Source organism: Dermacentor andersoni, chromosome 3, assembly GCF_023375885.2.
Source record: "Dermacentor andersoni chromosome 3, qqDerAnde1_hic_scaffold, whole genome shotgun sequence".
NCBI lineage: Eukaryota > Metazoa > Arthropoda > Arachnida > Ixodida > Ixodidae > Dermacentor > Dermacentor andersoni.
Genome location: NC_092816.1, coordinates 214,699,291 through 214,721,097, shown reverse-complemented (window position 1 = coordinate 214,721,097; position 21,807 = coordinate 214,699,291). Strand labels below are relative to the sequence as shown.

The 21,807-nt window shown below is 47.8% G+C and overlaps 1 protein-coding gene across 1 annotated transcript in view; it reads right to left on the bottom strand.

Moving 5' to 3' along the window:
- Positions 1 to 20,882: 20,882 nt before the first annotated feature.
- LOC129385547 (testis-specific serine/threonine-protein kinase 4-like) overlaps positions 20,883 to 21,807 on the bottom strand; it is a 55,695-nt gene continuing 54,770 nt past the window's right edge. Inside the window, exon 2 of the mRNA XM_055072193.2 lies at positions 20,883 to 21,111. Within this exon, the coding sequence (XP_054928168.2) occupies positions 20,883 to 21,111 (229 nt within the window). The remainder of the gene's footprint in view (positions 21,112 to 21,807) is intronic.

Below are 21,807 nucleotides of genomic sequence, written 5' to 3'. Positions count from 1 at the left end.
CGTACCCGCCACTCTCTTCTGTCGGCTTTTCGGCTTGCGACGGAGCCAGAATGCACGAAGCTTGTCCTTGATTTTCCCTTCTTGAGGCTTCACCTCCTTGTCCCTTTCTGTCGGACCATCTGCGACCTGTAGAGTTCTCTTTAGAATGGGACCAGCACTCCGAAGCTCGATGTGCTGCTTTATCACAAAGGAAGCACCGATTAGTTGCACGCGGCATCGCTGTTGGAGGTTCAGTCTTGCGAGTAGAGTCTAACACGACCTCCTCGGATAACTTTTCTCTGCCAAGATTGGTCAGGTTTTGTGCCTCTATAAAACAATCGTCATTCTTTGACAACGTAGCGAGGGTCTGACAGTTCCTTTCTTTCATAAACACTCGCACCGACGCAGAGCATATTCTCAAAAACTGTTCAGCAATCATGGTGTCCCAGAGGGAGTCGAAGGTCCTCTCAATATGGGACATTTCAAGCCAGTGGTCAAAGTAGCCCGATATTCTACCTGCATATTGCAGGCCAGTCTCATTGTCTTCGGACCTTGCGTTCCTAAACTTTTCTCGGTATCCCTCAGCGGTGCACAGAAAGCGCTGAAGGAGAGTAGCCTTCAGCTGGTCGTAGTCTAGGGCTGCATTAGAATCAAGCCGTCCTATGACCGCCAACGCTTCTGCTGTCAGGCAGAGGCTGAGGGAGAGTGTCCATGTTGCGCGGGGCCATTCCTGACTTGTTGCCACTCGCTCAAAACGTTGCAAGTAGGCGTCTAAGTCATCCCGGGCTTCGTTAAACGGGGGGATCAACTTATAGGGACTGAATAGCTCAGGAGCCGCCCTGGTAACCGACTGTTCCGTAGTTCTGTCACTCTGTGCGCTTTGTGCGACAGCAGTCTTTTCCTGGAGCTCGATCTTGAGCTTTAGGACTCGTTCTTCCGCTTCTAATCATAGACGCTCTTGTTCTGCCTGCGCTTTCCCGTCTTCCCGGTGTTGGGCGTGCTGGTCGCTTTCCTTCACGATTTCTGTATTAATCCAACGCTTAAACTCCGTTCCTGTCATTACTAGCTCTTTCCCTATGACGTACAACCTCTCAATCTTCATCGCCCCTCTTGTGCGTTTGAATATCCTGGCAGGCTCGCCAAAATTTGTGATAGGAAGATGTGGGTCCAGGCCTCAAACATACAGGGATGGCACAATGAACACAGAGAGGCTTTAATAACACGGGGACGGGACTAGGATAACGTACACGATAACACACACACAGTTCGCTTCATGAGTGTCTGTCGCGTAGGTATAGTCAAGCTCAGCGTAAAGCGTCAATATAGGAAGGCGTCCGATAGTGCGTCGGTATCACACACTCACGGCACGAAGAGGCGCAAAGATGAATCTGGAGCAGTGAGTGGCGCAGGGGCTGGAGGCCACGGTGGATGCCCGGCACACGACGAGCCACTCGCGCGACAGTTGGGTCGGGTCGTCTGCCCGCCACAGGGTAGACCGTTCGGAAGGCTTAGCTGCGCCGGAACATGCCGGCGTCGGATGCTCGCCCACTAGTTGAGCAGGCCGGTTGAAGCCCAAGGACAGCCCGGCCTGTTCTGCCAGCAAACCCAGGAACACCGGCCTTGGGTAGACGAACTGCTCGGCTCGTTCGGAAGGCCAGCCCAGGCAGCTCAGGCCGTTCGCATGGCTGCCGTTTCCGCCCAGACACCGGCTCTTCTCTTCTTCTTCGTCCGTCGCCACCCCACAGCAATCACGCGCATTCGGCCGCGACATTCAAACAGTCCAAACTCCTTTCACACCAACAGAAAAAGCCCGCGCTCTTGAAAACTGGCCGAACAGCTGAACGGACGTAAACGCACGTTCGCCGGTCTACCCAGTCCGAAATGTAATTAAAAGTTTGCATTATGCGCGCCCTGTTCTTGGCTGTCCGACGCAGCACACAACTCCACCTGAACACGGGGCTCATCGCACCTGTAAATAACTAAGCTACGCATTTCCCGCAATGTTTAACACACTGGTGTGTTCTTGAGAATGGACAGCAACCCGCGTGCGATCTGAAGGGAAAATGACATAAGGCGGGCTTCCGCAGAAACTGGTGGAAAGGAGCTTGTGGGGATCGACTGAGCAAGATAATATTTGCTGGCAGCTTCTATGGCCCAAAGGGACACCAAAACAGTGCATCTTTACATTCGACTTGCCCCTGTGCTAGCGCCAGAAATAATTTCCCTTCTGTGCTGCATCGTTGCACGAAGGAAAACAATTATGGTCATACACGCTTTTTTTAAAGTTGCCATAAGGCAAATTTTATTCATTCAGGCAATTAAGCCTATGATCAGCCACCAAGGTAGTATATATATATTCTTCCCTACAGACATTTCGGCTAAAACTTCTAATATCATTGGGATGTGCGACATTTTCAAACTTAGTAAAGAAATGCACTGGGAAACGCAGTGTATACATGCCACCAGCATATGGGTTTAAACTTAAGTTCACTTATCACGTTTCGAAAGGCCCATGCTTGTCTTAAACATTCACATTCGTGTAACTGTTTCACAATATGCATCATTTGCAAGTTCCAGCAATTTCGCAGAAAAACTGCCTGATCGCTATAGCCGTATTATGCAAAAGTGTTGGTCAGTACTGTACAATTATGGTGTTTAACTGAAAATTTCTTCAATCTCTTCAAAACCATATATTTAAAGAGAGATGTGCTACCATGGTAGCACTTTTCTGCTGCTTGAGGCTGAATTCGTGAACAATTTCAAGGCCAGGAAGACCGACAATTCCTGATTGCATTATTTAGTAACGTACAGATAAACGTAGTGCCCTAGCTCCGTGAAACTTCATTCAGTGCAAGTGGGTTTGCTATCTTGAGTCTCCAATTGAGGGCCTATCAGGCTGTAGCAGTAATAAAGAACTTGCAGGCCCTGTGTTGTCTTCAGGTCCCAGAAGGATATATGCCGTTTACATTTACATTTCATTTCGATTAAAATTTACTAATCAGTGGTGAAAGTTATTTGCCTCGATTACACTTTGCGAACTATGACAAATGTTTCATTACACGAGTGTCTTCCTTTCCCGGGTCCTGAGCTGCACTTATTCTGCACTGCTTGGAGAAGGCCCTCAAGAATGCACGTCGACTATAGAGGTCTTCTTCAGAATGTTGGGAAAAAGCCAGCACTTTTAATGCAGCCAGTCTGTCTGTACGATCACTTGGTGTAATTTTTCAGTTTTGTGTTACAGAGTCAGGCGTTGGAAGAACTGTGTAATAAAATATTCGGGAAATGTATTTTTCCGGCAATCAATCTATTAGCTAGGTAAACGAACCATGTAATTGGGGGAATGAAGAAAATTAGGCCTATGGCCCCCTTTTATATTATGACACGCAGTTGGCAGCGGCACCTTCTCAATTTTACAATGCTTCACCGCGTAACACGAATCCGTACTTTGTGAATAAACACAATAAATGGCTCTTTTGACTGTGATCAGAACAGTGCAGCAGTAACTATGCACCATGCATCAGTCTACTGAATGGAAGAGCGTTGCAACAAAAGTAGCTGACCCGCACAGGCCACGTACCCCACTTTTCCATCGTAAAAGGGACCCATTTTATGTATAATTCCAAGTTTGAGACATACGCAAATATGTTCATATATTTACGTCCATATTCCCCTCTTCATAAGACTGTCACAACGTCCATATTACAAAGTAGTTTAGAAGACACAAACGCAAATAAGAGAAATGTATAGTTCTCGTCTTCAGCTCGATCACCGTGCAAATGACATCTAGCACGGAAGAACGCGAACAAGCTGTGTTAGTACAGTAAACTTCATACTAGGCCAGGTACACACCACAATCTAGCGACAGCCGCCAATCCGACGAAAACGGGAGCACATGTATATGAATGCAAAACTGGAGCCGCGAAGCCACTCTAGCTTGGCGTCTCCGGTTGCGTTTCCAGCTGGTCCAAACAGCCCCGCTGCACGTCGGCACTACTCGTTTCAAACAAAGTACACAAACCGCACGCTTCGGGTTAAACTGCGCGCGGTCGACACAATCACCGTTACTTAAATTGTAGAATCATCCTAATTCCGTCAAGCGAGAATACACAGTTACGTAAAGAGTGGACACGGCAATTGCCGCAGGTCTGGTTCGCTAATCCACTGCCGAGGCGCTACGTCTCTTGAAAATTGCGATCGTGAGCACAACCGAATTCTTCAGAAATACTGGTCTGGCCCCACCATAGTTCACTGAGACCAAAAGGCACCATGCCAAGCCACCACTACACCATGGTTTTGCGCCAAGAAACACTGAACGGCATAAAATAGCACATAGGTATTTTGTAACAGCACAACGCGTTGTAGGCGTGGGCCAGACATTCAACGCGTCTTCTCAAAAGGCACTAAACGGTTCTTCCCCTATGCACCCAGGAATTGCGCTCTACAAGGTCGCTGCCTGGCGGTGTCGCCACGATTGCTATGACAAAAAGCCTTAATTTCAGCAAATCTCGTGGCGCACAATATTGTCTTGCTTTATGAAACATTGTTTAACATTACGTACCCTACAATAGACCTAGCATTTCGGTAAATCTTAATGCAGCGGAAGTGACGCAACCCGCTATGGCGAGCCGTGCGACGCCCCGCTGCACCCACTAGCAATTGTAAATACGCGGCCCGTCAGTCAGATGGGGGATCCGGCGCTTACATGGCAGCTGCACGTTTACGCCGCCGTCTTTTTTCGCAGTTGCTACAGATAACTACAGTTCTTAAGGCACCGTATCGGAAACGTGCTTTCTTCCGGAGGACGTTTTTTCCATCGACGAAATCTGCCTGGCTAACCTCTCTGATCGGCCACCGTTGGACACGAGAGCGCAGCCAATGCTGATCACCAAATGCATCGACTGGCCACCCTCAACAACCCTGGATAGTAGTAGCCTGCATAAGACACTCTTCTAGCAAACCACTACGGGACCCGGTACCGACATGGCCGCTGGATGCTTAGGACGTCTGTTTTTCAGTTACTGTAGATAACTACCGTTCTTCAAGGCACCGTATGCGACACGTAAATTCTCCCGGAGGGCGTTTTTTCCAACGACGAAATCTGCCTGGCTAACCTCAGTGATCAGCCACCGTAGGACACGAGAGCGCTGCCAATGCTGCCACTGCTTGGTGAGCAGCATTGGCAGCGCTCTCGTGTCCAACGGTGGCCGGTCACTGAGGTTAGCAAGGCAGATTTCGTCGTTGGAAAAAACGCCCTCCGGAAGAATGCACGTTTCGCATACGGTGCCTAGACTGGCCACCCTCAAAAACCCCGGATGGTAGTGGCCTGCATAAGAATCTCTTCTACCAAACATCTACGGTATCCGGTGCCGACATGGCAGCTAGGCACTTACACAGTCTTCTTTTTCAGTTGGAGAAAGTTTCAGGTGCGTTGAAGAACTACGGTTCTTCGAGGCACCGTATCTGAAACGTGCTGTGTTCCGGAGGGCGTTTTTTCCTACGACGAAATCTGTCTGTCAAACCTCTGTGACCAGCCACCGTCGGACACGAAAGCGCTGCAAACGCTACTTACCCAGTGCATCGACTGGCCACTCTCAACAACTCTGGAGGGTAATAGGCTACATAAGACTCTCTTTTGCAAACCACTACGGGATCCGGCGCAGAAATAGCAGCTGGACGCTCACGCCGTCATTTTCTTCAGTTGCTGCAGATAACTAGCCTTCGTCTATAAACCGTATCGCTAATGTGCTTCCTTCCAGCGGGTGCTGTTTCTATCGACGGAATCTGCCAGGCTAAACTTTGTGACCGGCAGCCGTTGGACAGGACACCGCTGCCATCACTGCTCAACAAATGCATCGACTGGTCACCCTAAACAACCCTGATGGTAGTAGGCTATATAAGACTCTCTTCTGGCGAACCACTACATCATCCGGCGCAGACATGGCAGGTTGACGCTTACGCCGTCTTTTTCTTTAGTTGCTGGAGATAACTACCCTTTTCAAGGCACCGTATCCTAAACGTGCTTTGTTCCGGAGCGCGTTTTTTCCATCGACGAAATCTGCCCGGCTAACCTGTCTAAACGGCCACCGTTGGACATGAAAGCGCTGCCAACGCTGCTCACCAAATGTATCGACTGGCCACCGTCAATAACCCTGGATGGTAGCGATCTACATAACACTCTTCTGGCAAACCACTACGGGATCCGGCACAGACATTGCAGCTGAACGCTCACGCCGTCTTCTTCTTCAGTTGCTGGAGATAACTATCATTCTTCAAAGCACCGTATCGGAAACGTGCTTCCTTCCGGAGGGCATATTTTCTAAATACGATATCTGCCCGGCTAACGTGTGTGACAGGCCGACGTTGGACACGACAGCGCTACCAACGCTCCTCACCAAATGCATCGACTGGCCACCTTGAACAACCCTGGAGGATAGCAGGCAACATAAGACTCTCTTCTGGCAAACCGCTACGGGATCCCGCACCGACATGGCAGCTGCACGCTAGCGCCGGCTTTTTCTTCATTTGCTCCAGAGAACAACCATTTTTTAGGACCCCGTATCGGAAACAGGCGTCAATCCGGAGGTCGTTTTTACCAACGACGAAATCCGCCCGGCTAACCTGTGTGACCGGCCAACGATGGACACGACAGCGCTGCTAACGCTGCTGACCAAATGCATCGACTGGCCACCCTTCTGAAACCTGTAGAAAAATATGCTACATCACAGTCTCTTCTGGCAAACCACTAGGGGATCCGGCGCCCACATGGCAGCTGCACGCTTAAACCATCTTTTTCTTCAGTTGCTGCAGATAACTACTGTTCTTCAAGGCATCGCATCGGAGATGTACCTCAATCCCGGAGGGCGTTTTTTCCAAGGAGGAAATCTGCCCGGCTAATCTGTGTGACCGGCCAACGTTGGACACGACAGCGCTACCAGCGCTCCTAACCAGATGCACCGAATGGCCACCTTCAACAACCCTAGAGGGCAGTAGGCTAGATACGAGTGTATTCTGGCAAACCAATACGGGATCCGGCGCCGACATGGCAGCTGGACGATTACGCCGTCTTTTTCTTCAGTTACTGCAGATAACTGCCGTTCTTCAATGCACCGTTTCCGAAAGGTGCGTCGTTCCGGAGGGCGTTTTTTCAAACGACGAAATCTACCCGTCTAACCTGTGTGACAGGCCAACGGATTACACGACAGCGCTGACAACGCTCCTCACCAAATGCATCGGCAGGCGACCTTCGACAACCCCTGAGGGTAGTAGGCTACATAGGACTGTCTTCTGCCGAACCGATGCGGGATCCCGCGCCAACATGGCTGTTCGACGCTTACGCAGTGTTTTTCTTCAGTTGCTGCAGATAACTACCGTTAATGAAGGCACCGTTGCGGAAAGGTGCGTCAATCCGGAGGGCGCTTTTTCCAACGACGAAATCTGCCCGGCTAACCTGTGCGACAGGCAAACGGTTGACACGACAACGCTGACAACGCCGCTCACCAGATGCATCAACTGGCGACCTTCGACTACGCCTGAGGGTGGTGGGCTACATAAGACTCTTTTCGGGAAAAACACTACGGCATGCGGCACCGACATGGCTGCTGGACGATGAAGCCATCTTTTTGTTCAGTTGCTGCAGACAACTACCGTTCTTCAAGGCAACACATCGGAAATGTATCTTCGTTCCGGAGGGCGTTCTTTTCCAACGACGAAATCTGTTCGGCTAACCTGTGTGACCAACCAACGTTGGACACCACAGCGCTGCCAACGCTAAATGCATCGAGTGGCCACCCTCCACAAACTTGGAGGGTATTATGCTACATTAGACTCCCTTCTGGCAAACCAATACGAAATCCGGTACCGACATGGCAGCTGCACGCTTACGCCGGCTTTTTCTTCAGTTGCTGCAGAGAACAACCGTTTTTCAAGGCACCGTATCGGAAACGTGCGTCAATCCGGAGGGCGTTTTTTCCAACGATGAAATCTGCCGGGCTAACCTGTGTGACAGGCCAACGGTTGACACGACAGTGCTGCCAACGCTCCTCACCAAATGCATCCGCTGGCCACCTTCGACAACGCCTGAGGGTAGTAGGCTACATAGGACTGTCTTCTGGCAAACCGATACGGGATCCCGCGCCAACATGGCTGTTCGACGCTTACGCAGTGTTTTTCTTCAGTTGCTGCAGATAACTACCGTTCTTCAAGGCACCCTATCGGAAACGTGCTAACTTCTGGAGCGCGTTTTTTCCAACGACAAAATCTGCCCGGCTAGCTTGTGTGTACGGCCAACGATGGACACGACAGCGCTGCCAACGCTCCTAACCAAATGCATCAACTGGCCACCCTCCACAAATCTGCAGGGGAGTATGCTACATAAGACTCTCTTCTGGCAAACCACTACGGGATTCGGCGCCTACATGGCTGCTGGACACTTATGCCATATTTTTACTCTGTTGCTGCAGATAACTACCGTTCTTCAAGGCGCCGTATCGGGAACGTGCTTCCTTCCGGAGGGCGTATTTTCGAAGGACTAAATCTGCCCGGCTAACCTTTGTCACAGGCCACCATTGGACACGACAGCGCTGGGAACGCTCCTCACCAAATGTTTCCACTGGCCACCATCAACAACCCTAGACCGTAGTAGGCTAGATAAGACTCTTTTGACAAACCACTACGGGATCCGGCGCCGACATGGCTGCTGGAATATTACGCCGTCTTTTTCTTCAATTGCTGCAGATAAATACCGTTCTTCAAGGCACCGTGCGGAAACGTGCTTCCTTCCGAAGGACGTTTTTGCTATCGACGAAATCTGCCAAGCTAACCTGTGTGACCGGCCAACGTTGGACACGACAGTGCTGCCAGCGCTTTTAACCAAATGCATCGACTGGCTACCCTCCACGAATCTGGAGGGTAGTGTGCTACATAGGAGTGTCTTCTGGCAAACAAATACGGGATCCGCCGCAGACGTGGGACCTGGACGATTACGCCGTCTTTTTCTTCAGTTGCTGCAGATAACTACCGTTCTTCGAGCCACCGTATCGTAAATGTCCCTTCATTCCGGAGGGCGTTTTTTCCAGCGACAAAATCTGCCCGTCTAATCTGTGTGACCGGCTAACGATGGACGCGACAGCGCTGCCAACGCTCCTAACCAAATGCATAGACTGGCCACCCACCACAAATCTTGAGGGTAGTAGGCTACATGAGACTGTCTTCTGGCAAACCGATACGGGATCCGGCGCCGACATGGTTGTTCGTCGCTGACGCCGTGTTTATCTACCGTTTCTCAAGATAACTAACGTTGTTCAGGGCACCGTATCGGAAATGTGCTTATTTCCGGAGGGCGCTTTCTGTATACACAATATCTGCCAGGCTAACTTATGTAACCGGCCACCGTTGCACGTGACAGCGTTGACAATGCTGATCACCAAATGCATCGACTGGCCCACTTCAACAACCCTTGAGGGTAATAGGCTAGATAAGACTCTTCTGGCAAACCACAACGGGATCCGGCGCCGACATGGTAGCTCGACGCTTACGTCATCTTTTTCTTCAATAGCTGAAGATAACTACCGTTCTTGAAGGCACCGTATGGGAATCGTGCATCAATCCGGAGGGCGTTTTTTCCAACTACGAAATCTGCCGGGCTAACCTGTGTGACAGGCCGACGTTTGAGACGACAGCGCTGCTAACGCTCCTCACCAAATGCATCCATTGGCCACCTTCCACAACCTTGGAGGGTAGGAGGCCACATAAGACTCTTTTCTGGCAAACCACCACGGGATCCGGCGCTGACATGGTAGCTGCACACTTACGCCGGCTTTTTCTTCAGTTGCTGCAGAGAACAACCGTTTTTCAGGGCACCGTATCGGAAGCGTGCGTCAATCCGGAGGGCGTTTTTTCCAACGACGAAATCTCCCCATCTAAACTGTGTGACCGGCCAACGCTGGACACGACAACGTTGCCAAGGCTCCTCAACAAATGCATCGACTGGCCACCATTCACAAACTTGGAGAAAGGTATGCTACATCAGACTCTCTTCCGGCAAACCACTACGGCACCCTGTGCCGATATGGCAGCTGGATGCTTAAACCGTCTCTTTCTCCAGTTGCTGCAGATAACTACCGTTCTTCAAGGCACCGCATTGAAAATGCACCTTAATTTCGAAGCGCGTTTTTTCCAACGACGAAATCTGCCCGGCTAACCTGTGCGACCGTCCAACGTTGGACACTACAGCGCTGCCAACGCTCCTAACCAAAAGATCTGTCAGAAGACATTCTATTCAGATCTTCTGTTTTCAGAAGGTCTGTGAAAGGCCGAGCAACATCGGCGAAGTTTTTGACGAAACGGCGAAAGCAAGAACATATGCCGACGAAGCAGCGCACGTCAGAAGCAGAAAGTGGCACAGGGAAACTGCGTACGGCGCGAACTTTTCCCGGATCTGGTTGAGCACGGCATCCATCAACAAGGTGTCCCTACAAGGTAATCTGACGGCGACCGAACTGATGCTTCGTAGAGTTTAGTTGGAGGCCGGCTTTTCGGACAACCGCAAGAATGGCCTTGAGTCGGGTAATGTGGCTGTCCAATGTGGGTGAAAAAATAATAATGTCGTCAAGGTAACAAAGACAGGTGGCCCAGTTGTAGCCTCGCAGAGGAGAGTCCATCATACGTTCAAATGTCGCAGGAATATGGCAAAGGCCAAAGGGCATGACTTTGTACTGATATAAGCCATCCGGCGTGAGGAAGGCCGTCTTCTTGCGGTCTATTTCATCAACTGAAATCTGGCCGTAGCCGGATCCAAGATCGATGGAGAAGTATTTAGCTCCGTGCAAGCAGTCTAAGGCGTCGTTGATGCGTGGTAGTGGATAGGCGTCTTTTCGGGTGATCTTGTGTAAATGGTGATAATCGACGCAATAACGCGAGGTACCATCTTTATTTTTCACAAGGACGACAGGCGAAGCCCAAGGGCTGGCTGATGGCTCGATGGCCCTTTTGCGGAGCATTTTTCTCCACTTTTTATTCGATGACTCGACGTTCAGCATGCGATATACAAGAGGGACGCAGACGAATAGGATTCGTGCCTCCAGTGATGATACAGTGGTCAACAGCAGACGTTTATCCTGAAGGCGTCTCGCCGAAATCAAAGATGTCAAGGTACAATTCGAGGAGGACACACATGTCGGTGGCCTGTGGAGTGGTGAGGTCAAGTGCAATCATCTTCGCCAAATCATCTGGTAGGGAACCAGAGCTGCGATCTGCAATTGGTGCTAAGAAACCGGTCTCGGCATTGAGACCTTCAATGTCAAATTAGGTGCATGTTAAAGAACCCCAGGTGGTCGAAATTTCCGGAGTCTTCCACTACGGTGTGCCTCATAATGAGAAAGTGGTTTTGCCACGTAAAAACCTCATAATTTAATTTAATGTTTCAATGTCAAATTGGGAAGTATTAGAAATGCTGGCCAAGAACATGCCGGCCGGAAGTACTTGAGGGCACAGGCTGAAATTTGGAAGCGCAAGACGGCGTCGTTATTAGTAATCGTCACCAGAATATGCGGAACAGCAACGTTCCGGTTCAAAAGCACGTTGATGATGAAGCGAAACCCATATCCAGCGTCTGGAACCTGTGGCTGAGCGGCCAAAGTGACGTAACTAACTGGCTTGGGTGACAGATGCACATCGTGAAGCGAGCATAAGTGTGGTGGGGCGGTGCTCGGAGCATCGGCAAGTTGAGGGAGTTCTAACAGAAGAACGCCGGTCGCGCAGTCGATGAGAGCAGAATGAGTAGATAAAACGTTCAATCCAAGGATAACGTCGTGAGGGTATTTGTCGATTACAACAAAGAGAACGGAAGTAGGACGGCCGACTATACTTAAACGCGCTGTACATATTCCAAGAAAAACCAGCACGCCACTGTCGGCCACACGAAGCACTCGGGCAGCCGCTGGGGTGACAACCTTCTTTAAACGTCTACGTCGGCTGGTGCTCATCAGAGATACGTGAGCTCCAGTGTTGACGAGTGCTTGGACAGGTAAGCCGTCTATATTAACGTCAAATACACTTCTCTTTGTGGTCACAGACAGAGGATTTGCTGCAGTAGTAGGCAATGCAGCACCACCTCCGAGGGCTTCATTTCTTAGTTTTCCGAAAGGGTGCGGCATAAAGCCACAGGGGATGAAAGGCTACGTGGCTGCGGCAAACGGGAAGATTGGCTACGCGTTTGCGGTGAGTGAGACTGGTGTCCGCGCGGCATGGGGAGCGAATGTACCATGTTTTCCTAGCAGAGTTGTCGGCGCTGTTAGACTCGACGGTGGGCGAAACATTGCGGGCATTTAGATTGAAGCGGCTCAGGTTGGTCGGTTGGCGTACAACTCCATCAACTTCTCTTTTCATTGGTGACAGGTGCTTAGCTCCTCTTCGTGGTTTTTGTACCACACCTTTGCCGTGCCTCGTAGGTAGAACAACAGGTTAGCAAGCATAAGCGTAGGGCCCAATCTGTTGATTTCACTCACGCGTCCGTACGTAGTCACCCACTCTTCAACGTCGGCGCCATTTGTCCCGCAGAAAGTTCCAGGATCCTTGGGCTGCACAACCGCGATCGAAGGCGACAGCGCCGTAGGTGGCGACGGTGACCTTGGAGGCGGCAACGACGTTGATCCCGCGGGCTCGCCGTCATTCATGGTGCGGACGGGGATGCGACGTCTAATGCGGGGCTCCGTTTCCAGCCGTGGTACCCCACACCTCCCACCAATACGTTAAGATGATGTTGGGAGTGTATATAAAGACTCAATTTACAATATATATACAGGATGAGTCAGAGTAGATAAGGTGGCTCACCACCAACAATACGCCGCAGTCAGCGTCTCGCGATCTTCTTCCTCTGTCTTCTTTCATTCTTCCGCAACAATGCGGAATTACACCGACGAGCACGGCAGCTCGCTGGTCAGTAACCATTCAGCACCACCACGCTGCGGAGCGTCCGTCTGTCGGAGGGCGCCAGACGCCCTGCCCTCCCTTGTTCACGACCCGGGGTGGATCGTGACAGATTTAGTGCAAGTAATCCCTGACTCAGTGTGTATTAAACTTTTTGTGGACGTTTGTATTGCATTTAAACAAATAACCTGCCAGGAAGTTCATAAGCTATTACAGCGAACTTAATTCCACTCCATTGTAATTCCATCCTGCTTGGGCCACGTTGGCTGGCAGTATTGTGAAATGAATAAAAAAATGGCATGGGGAGTGGGCTGCGCTTCCTGCGCTCGGCCGAATAACAGGAGGCATTTCATGAACGTCGCCTAGAACTCTCTCAAGAAAGGGCTCGTCATCGACGTACCGGCTTCACCGTGGGGGAACGCGAAGCCGAGGCGTTACAACCACGAAGAGCCGCAGATCCCGAGCATCGCTGGCAGCCCTCTTCACAGTAGTGGAAGGGCGGCAAATTTTTTATTGATTTTATTTATTACAGTTAAGAGTTCGAAAATATATGAAGAACAAACTTGATGAGAAAACTGGGCAGAGGTTCCCGAAATTATAATCCCATATCCCCCCATTAGCACCCGTAACACTTTTGTTCAAGTGCTAATTTGATATCTCTATACTGTGTGCGTCTGTATTTTACGTTGTTATCTTTCGCTGGAATGCAATGTCCCTATAATTCATACACTATAGACAGAAACAAAATTATTTCTTGAGTTTTGCGTGCCAAATTCACGATGTGATCATGAGGCGCGCCATAGCGGGGGACTCCGTTTTACGTCTGACCACCTGCGGTTCTTTAACGTGCCCCCCAATGTATGGGAGACGGCCTTTGTTCCATTTCGCCGCCACCGAAATGTGGTCGCCGCGGCCGCGATTTCTCCCGCGCTCGTGTGCGCTACAACATAGCCGCTGAGCCACCATGGCGGGTATTCTGAAAAAGAGTACAACAGGATTGCAGGATCAAACAATCCTCGTATACAGCCCCAATAAACACAGCCTGCTGAGCTGTCAGGCTCGCACAAGCCATGAAGCCCGAAGGAAAAATAATTAATTATTAAAGCGAATTTCAACGTACGCACTCAGTCTTGTAGTGGTACTGGGATGCAAACTTATATATCTGACGCTGTGTGGGCTTGCAAGCTAGCATGCCTTCTGTTTTGTATCAATCGCATCCCCGGCTGATAAACGGCAAAGAAGATTTTCCTGCTGCCCTGGTCGACACCGTACGCCGACTAGTGTGGCTGTCCAAATTGCGCATGCGTCAACGTTCCGCTGGCCATCGTCTGCCCGGCAGCGACACGAGGGACGCTATCAGGGACTGGACCGCATAAAAAAGCGGCAGCGGACAGCCATCCTGTCGCAGTCTGACGGGCTGTGGGCTCGCAAGCTAACATGCCATCTGTTTTGTAGGTAAGCTATAATTTTAGCGATAGCCACTTTTTCTTGCTTTGATTCCACCCCGTCTGGCTGCGACAGGGCTTTTTGCATTGTGCTGTGTATTTTGTCATGTCCCTTGCATCCAGAATTGCAAACTGTACTGCTTGTCGCGAACCGGTGCCACGGGATGCGCTAAGCGTGGGCTGTTGTGAATCTAGCAGCTTACATGACACTGGGAAGTACTCAGGCGTTGCAAAAAAGAACGTAAAAATCAGCTGGGTGTGTTCTGAGTACGCCATGAAAAAAAGATCTGGTGCAATGAGCAATTCTGAAGAGCCGCAGCCCACTCTGCGAGAGGTTTTGGCAGCCATAAGCTCTGTTCAAAGCAGGCTAGATGAATTCCAATTGAGAGTAGACAGACCTGATAAGGCCATGCAGTTACAGTGTTCTAAGAATGACTCGGTGCTGGGATTAGCTGAAACGCGGAGTAAGCTAATCGAAAAAGTTATAAGCTCGATGCAAATGCTGTCTAAAAAATATGATGAAATAACCACAAATATTGCTGCTCAGAGCAGACAAGTTGCTGCTCTCAGGAAACACTCTGACGAAATAGACACACGTCTTGCGGCGAAGGACAAAGAAATCGCGCAGCTGCAGACAGCGGTCACAAATTTGGAGATTTATTCTAGAAGGAATAACATCGAAATTCGTGGCGTGAAACCTGGTGGTAATGAAGACCTTAACATTGTTTTGAAATCGCTAGCAGAAAAACTCGATAAATCATCACTGACTGCTGATTGTATTGATGCAGCTCATAGGCTGCCAGCTAGGGAAGGAAGGATACCACCCATAATCGTTAAATTTACTTCAAGAATACAAAGAGGCACATGGTATAGCAAACGTAGAATCTTGGTAAAGGAAAACATTTTCATCAATGAGAACTTGACGGCTGAAACAAGGAGACTGCTCTGGCAGGCAAAGCAAGTTGCAAAGGCTAAGGCATTCAAGTTTGTATGGACAAAGAATGGAATGGTTTTCATGAGAAAAGCTGAAGGATCTCGCGCGAAGAAAATTGTCAGCGAAGCTGATCTATTAAGGTTGAATTAGTCATGCCCACAGCGCTCAATTCAATCGCGGAATGGGTACAAAGAAGGTTACGCTCTAATGGCTGCACTGCACCATCTCTAGAGCTTGTGCACACTAATATCAGAAGCATTAAAAAGCACTGGGATTCATTAAATGTGTACCTGAGCGAAGTATTGCAATACTTAGACATCCTCATATTAACAGAGATAAATATAACGCAGTCCGAATCTGCAGCGTTTCTTCTCAAAGGTTTTCAGTCACATTCAGAGTGCCGTGACCTGAGCAAGGGCGGTGGCGTCTATCTTTTTGTTAGAAACGAATGGATAATGGAAGTAATTTCTGCTGACTTTACCGCAGCGGAAGTCGTTCCCTTTACATTATGCAAGCCTAAAGCTACTTTCCTGGTATTAGCAGTATACAGACCATCTAATTCTGATCTGAAAGTATTTTTATCTGAATTGTCTACATTCCTCACTAAACATGCTCGTCATAACATAATTAAAGCGGGAGATATAAACATTGATATCACCAAACCAAAAAAACAGGGAGTCGCTAACTATGTAGATCTGCTTTCAGCCCATCGTTTGGTACATCTTATACGCGATTTCACCCATGAAGAACCTGTAGCTTCTCACCTCACGAGATCATGCATTGATCATATAGCGTCGAGATGCCCACACTTTGAAACCGAAGCGGTAGTTATACATAAAAAAGTGGCAGATCATTATTTCACGGCCTTGCGTGTTACAGATACTATCGCTCCTGAAGATGACGTAAATCACGTAAGGTTATTCATAGACGACAGCAAAGTAGATAAGCTAGTCAGAAACTTAGACTGGACGACATTAGACACATCCAACCATGTGACAACGTATAATCAAATGGCAAATCAGTTTAGTACGTTCTTCTTACTGGCCACGAAAAAAGTTCAATTGAAACGCAGAGATCCCAGGAAGAAATGGATAACTGCATCCATTGTAGGACTATCTTACCAAAAAGATAGGTTATGGAGGCTTTGTAAAAGTTACCCGACAAATCTAGATCTGCAAAAAGAATATCGAGCCGCACGTAACAAGCTTACTGCTCAGTTACGAAAAAGTAAACGGGAATACTACGCTGAAAAATTATCACACTGTCGCAGTAACGTAAGAAAGACATGGGGCTTGTTGCATGACTTGGCGGGAAAACCAGAACGTAAAAATCTAGATGATGGCTTGCTGAAAACATTTTCGCCTGCAAAGTCATTGGACATTGCGAATTTCTTTAAAGATGCCTTTGAACTATCCCTAACAAAACTACAACAGCAGTCTTCTAGAACTCTGAGTTTAAATTACCTAGGACAGATGATTCCAAACTCTGCTATTTTACCGTCCATTAATGCAAGTGACCTGTGGGACTTGATCAGCGGAATTCCACTCAACAAACCGGCAGGTTATGACCGAATAAAAGTGCGAGATCTAAAGTGCTATTTCTATCATCGGCAAAACGTACTCCTGTTTATCTTAAACGGATGTTTCGAAACAGTTATAATCCCGCAGATTTTAGAGACCGCAGTAATTAGACCAATTTATAAGAAATGTTGTAAATCAGATAAAAATAACTGTAGACCAATCGCGATAATGAACGCGTTAGCGCATGTAATGGAGAAATTTATTTACAATTGCATGGTATCCTTTTGCGATAAATTTGGTATTATAAGTCCCTCCCAATACGGTTTTAGACGTAGGTTAAGTACAGTCGATCTGCTTTAAGAATGTAACAATTACGTATGTAAAAATATTGATTAAAATAATATTGTGCTTGGCCCTTTCTTAGATCTGACAAGAGCTTTTGAAACCATAGAACACAACATCATGAAGTACAAACTAAAAAGTATTGGTTTCCGAGGTCCTTATTCGAAATTCTTTTCCAATTATTTTTCAAATTGTATTCATGTAGTTTCTATAAAAAATACATATAGTGATTTTACATCAGTTAGGTATGATGTACCTCAAGGATCGGTCCTGGGACCTCTATTATTTAACATTTACGTAAATGACATTGCCAACATACAACTGAATGCTGCAATATTTCAATACGCTGATGACACTGCACTACGTATATCACACGAATCGTATTCTGAAGCCGTAAAACTACTTCAAGAAGACGCAACACGTGTGATTGATTGGTTAAATGCTAATCAAATATATTTAAACAAAGACAAAACCACCATGATATGTTTCAGAAATCCTCATAAGACTGTTAGCCTAGACCTTTCTATTCAGGGTTCTCAGTGTTTAAAATGCTCTTGCCTGTCTCTACCGCTATCCTCTTCTGTTAAGTACCTTGGTCTTCATTTTCACGACCCTATGTTGTGGGATGTCCACATTGACTCCATAATGAAGCGTTTGCGAACGGTAGCAGCTCAGTTATACACACTTAAATTTAACACGCCTGTTAAGTTGCGAAGGTTAGTTTTTAAGGCTCTAGGCCAGTCTGTGCTCAAATATGGTATTTCAGTTTTTGGTTCCTGCTCACAAAAGAAAGTAGTTCGAGTGGATAAGCTATTGCATAGGATAGCTGCGAGCATACTGTATGGTACCGCTTATGATTGTTCAGACAATGACGTAAAAAGTAATATTGCAGGTGTTGAGTCCTTTTCGGATCTGTTTGTACAAGTGATACTTCTTCGTAATATTTTCTCGAATCGCCACAAAATAATACTGAGTAAACCTAAAACGCTAAGAAAAACATGCCTTTATCAGTTACCGCGTATATATACGAACTATGGTAAAAAGTGTCGAGAATATTACGTTCCTTTTTATTTTAACCAGTTGCCGAAAGATATAATTCAACAGCATTGCCAAAAAGAAGCCAAACAACAAATTAAAGCATGGTTACTTCATCCTCAAAATACTTGACAGGTATTGCGTGCTTATGTTTTTTAAACAGTTCCTATCATTATTTACACTTTTGTCTTGTAAACAAAAACATTGTGATCTTTTTTATTGATGTGTTGCCCAAAGAAATAGAGGGAAATCTTATTTTCAATTAGTTTTTTTTTCTCATGCTACTAACAGTAAAATATTCCTGTTCAGTGTTCTCTTCAAGCTGTTGCGATATGTAACATATACGTCATACTTATTTTGCTAGCAGCGAGCTAGCACTTCATGTCTGCCATGACCCGCCCACAAGCGACATGCGCTTATGCGGGCACGATATGTGTAATAAGTTGTGAACTGCTCAAATAAAGATGTATGTATGTATGTATGTATGTATGTATGTATGTATGTATGTATGTATGTATGTATGTATGTATGTATGTATGTATGTATGTATGTATGTATAACTGCTCCACACGCAGCTTCCACGGAAACCCGTACGCACTCTATAATCAAAAACCGCGGAACTATTTGTCGCAAGAGATGGAAGGCAACGTACAGTGCAATGACGCATGCGATACCCATTTACTTAATTGGACGTATAAAATGCTCAAGTTATCCAGTAAAAATGTTAATTCCTATCAGGTTGACTATGGTACTTTGCGGCGTTTCTCTGCTATGATAATCCTGCATACAAACCTGCGAGTAGCTGCTCCTCATCCCTCCAGTACCCAGGACGCGTCCGGCAGCAGCACAGATAGAGACAAAATGCAAGAGGGCCGTGGGCAGATTCATCATTGGTGTTCCGTTATTTTCCTCGTAGGGACTCCGTATGTTGCGAAAGTTGCGGAGCACTTTTTTCGTTGCGGGGGGCTTTTGTCGTTGCGACGATAGATTGGTTTTTTTTTTCTACTGCTCCAGGAGAGCAGATATAGCCGCTAGCGGAGGCCTCAGGAGAGCACTTTAGTTTTAATAAAACAGCAGCGCAGGGAGTGTTCGCATAGAAAACTGGCTGTCTGCGATAGCAGACACAGCCGATCTCATACCAAAGATAGTCAAGCGCGGTATTACAAGATCTTGCATGAAGGCGGCCCTCATCAGGTCCTGTGGTCACCAAGTAGGTGCAAGCGTCGAAATGCAAGTAGCCAGCCTTAAGCTCGCGGGTATACCGCCATGCTTTTAACCGGCATCGTTGAAATCCTCGCAAAAAGTCTTTAAAGAAAGCAATTGGCAGCTACTCAATCTGAGAATCACTTACGGCAAGTGGTTGCGGTTACCCCATATGTGCACCAAGTTGTGCATAATCTCTGAAAGGTTGTCTGCAGGGCAGGCGTTAGGTTGCTGCTTACTGCCAGAAATAAGTCAGGCAGCCTGTGCTGTCAGCTAAATCGGGTGACCGAAAGCAACAAAAAAAGTTGTAAAAAGTAGTACAGACAGAGGTTTGTTGCTGACTCTTGTGACTGTGTGTTTTATAAGATTCCTGTTTCATGCAAGCGATTTTATATTGGTCTAACGGGGCGGTGCATCGATGACTGCATGCGTGAACACTCAAACAAGGTTCAATAACGCGCTAGAGATAGTCAGTTGTCACTGCATTGCAATGAATGTGGCTGCAAGCCGTCTTTTAAAGATGTGATCTATCTGCAAACTACCGCGATGACCGTTCACGTCTTATTTCAGAAACTTTCCAGATTCATAATAGCGGCGAAGCATGTGTAAGCCTTCCCTCTATTTCTCTCCTTCCGAAGGAGATTGCCTTCATATCGCGTTAATTGCAATGTTCGCCCCTGCGCATGCTGAATTCTGTGGATTCTGTGCTTCGAGATAGCGGCGGTGTATATATAAGCTGACTGAAAGAATAAAGACACTTGGTTGTTAGTGAGCGCTGTTGTCTGTGTGGCTCTTCTTGTCCTGTGGCTTAGGGTGGTTTACTGCTCGTAATCATGAACCAACCAGCCCAAATACGTACTCTTTGTAAACATTCACTAGCTAAGTAAATGAAGAAGCATGGAGTCAGTGCGCACAGCAACTAGCAACACATCACATTCGATCACCACGGGCATTCGCTGACGAAGCGCTGGCGTCAGCAAAGGCGGCAGCAGCAGTGAGGGAAGTTACCTTCGGATCGCTTCAACGCAAACTGGGCGCCAAGAAAAAACAGCACGTACAAAGCTACGAGCCGTCCACGCGCCTAGACTCTGCCCCCAACCCAGATCACTCTCAAGACCGCACGACCACGCGCAGCTTCCACATACGCAGTTGCAGCCGGAGTAGAACGCCGTCCCTTCCATCCTCCAGGTGCCTCACTACGTTGGGTGCCTCGCGCGCAAGAGAAGATGGCGTGCTTCCTCCCTGCTTTCCTTCCTTTCGCGCGGGCGAGATTGAGCCGTGACCGTCGGCTCCACTCGCACGCTTTCACTCGCACATACAGCGTGGGGGTCGCCGTGACTGTGTTACCTGTGGACTTTATGCGTAAGATGACGGCGACGGAAGAAACGAACCTGGAGTGTTCCCATAATTGCTATCGGAATAAAATGCCTCAAATTAAGCTAGCCAAAAAGTGTTGCTATATATTTTTCGTCTATTAGGGGCACATACCAATGCATCGTTTTACAGTACCAATATTTTCTCCAGTAGGTCTCCTCCGGTGGCCAACTCCATGATGATGAATACTTTTGACGGGAGATCGATGATCTCGCTGACGTAGGTAATGTGCGAGTGGCGGATGGCAGCGAGGATTTTCAGCTCCCGTGGCAAGAACTTGGAGCGGTACACGGCTGATGTGAGCTCCTTGGACACAATCTTGCAGGCATAAGACGTACCACCTTTGGACACCAGCCTGCACAGATGAAAACGCAAACAAAAAGCTAACTTGCATAAAATATTGGAGGTATAGTGATGTTTTACGACGGTTGTGCAACCCCAAAGCTATGCGCCGGTTCTGAACAGAGGAAGGGAAGAAGGAGGAGAGGAGGGCGGAGACAAGACAAGCCCTGAACATACATGCTTGCTTAGCCTTCGCGCTCTACTCGCACGATAACGGAGGCAGGTAAAATAGTGTTTTAGAACAGTCGTTTCATTCCTTCGACACATACTTCTACCAAAAATCATGTACTAGGGCCACCTGGCGAAACATGTTAAACAAATGCAGGAAACTGCAGGACAACGCAAGAGAGGCGCTACAACATAAATGAGGTACTGATTGCCATTGAGCATTTGCTTAACAAATACACACGTATAACTATATGCTGAGGCACTGCCCTGGAAAACGTACAGGCGTAGAATTAAATTATTGTGTGCAAAGAACCTTGATTGTAATCCTTCACGAAGCAATGAACTCCGCAGCGTTTGGAATACATTGTATACGACAAAAGCAATGTTCAGAGTTCTCCGGACTAATGTCTTCCTGGTGCTGCGATGGCATAGAGTTGCTGGGTTGCGCCGTCACAATCACTTCGATACGAATATACAATCCTAGCACCCCAATATGCAGACATGTCCAGCATGAATATGACCGTTAAACATTCGGCCTCAT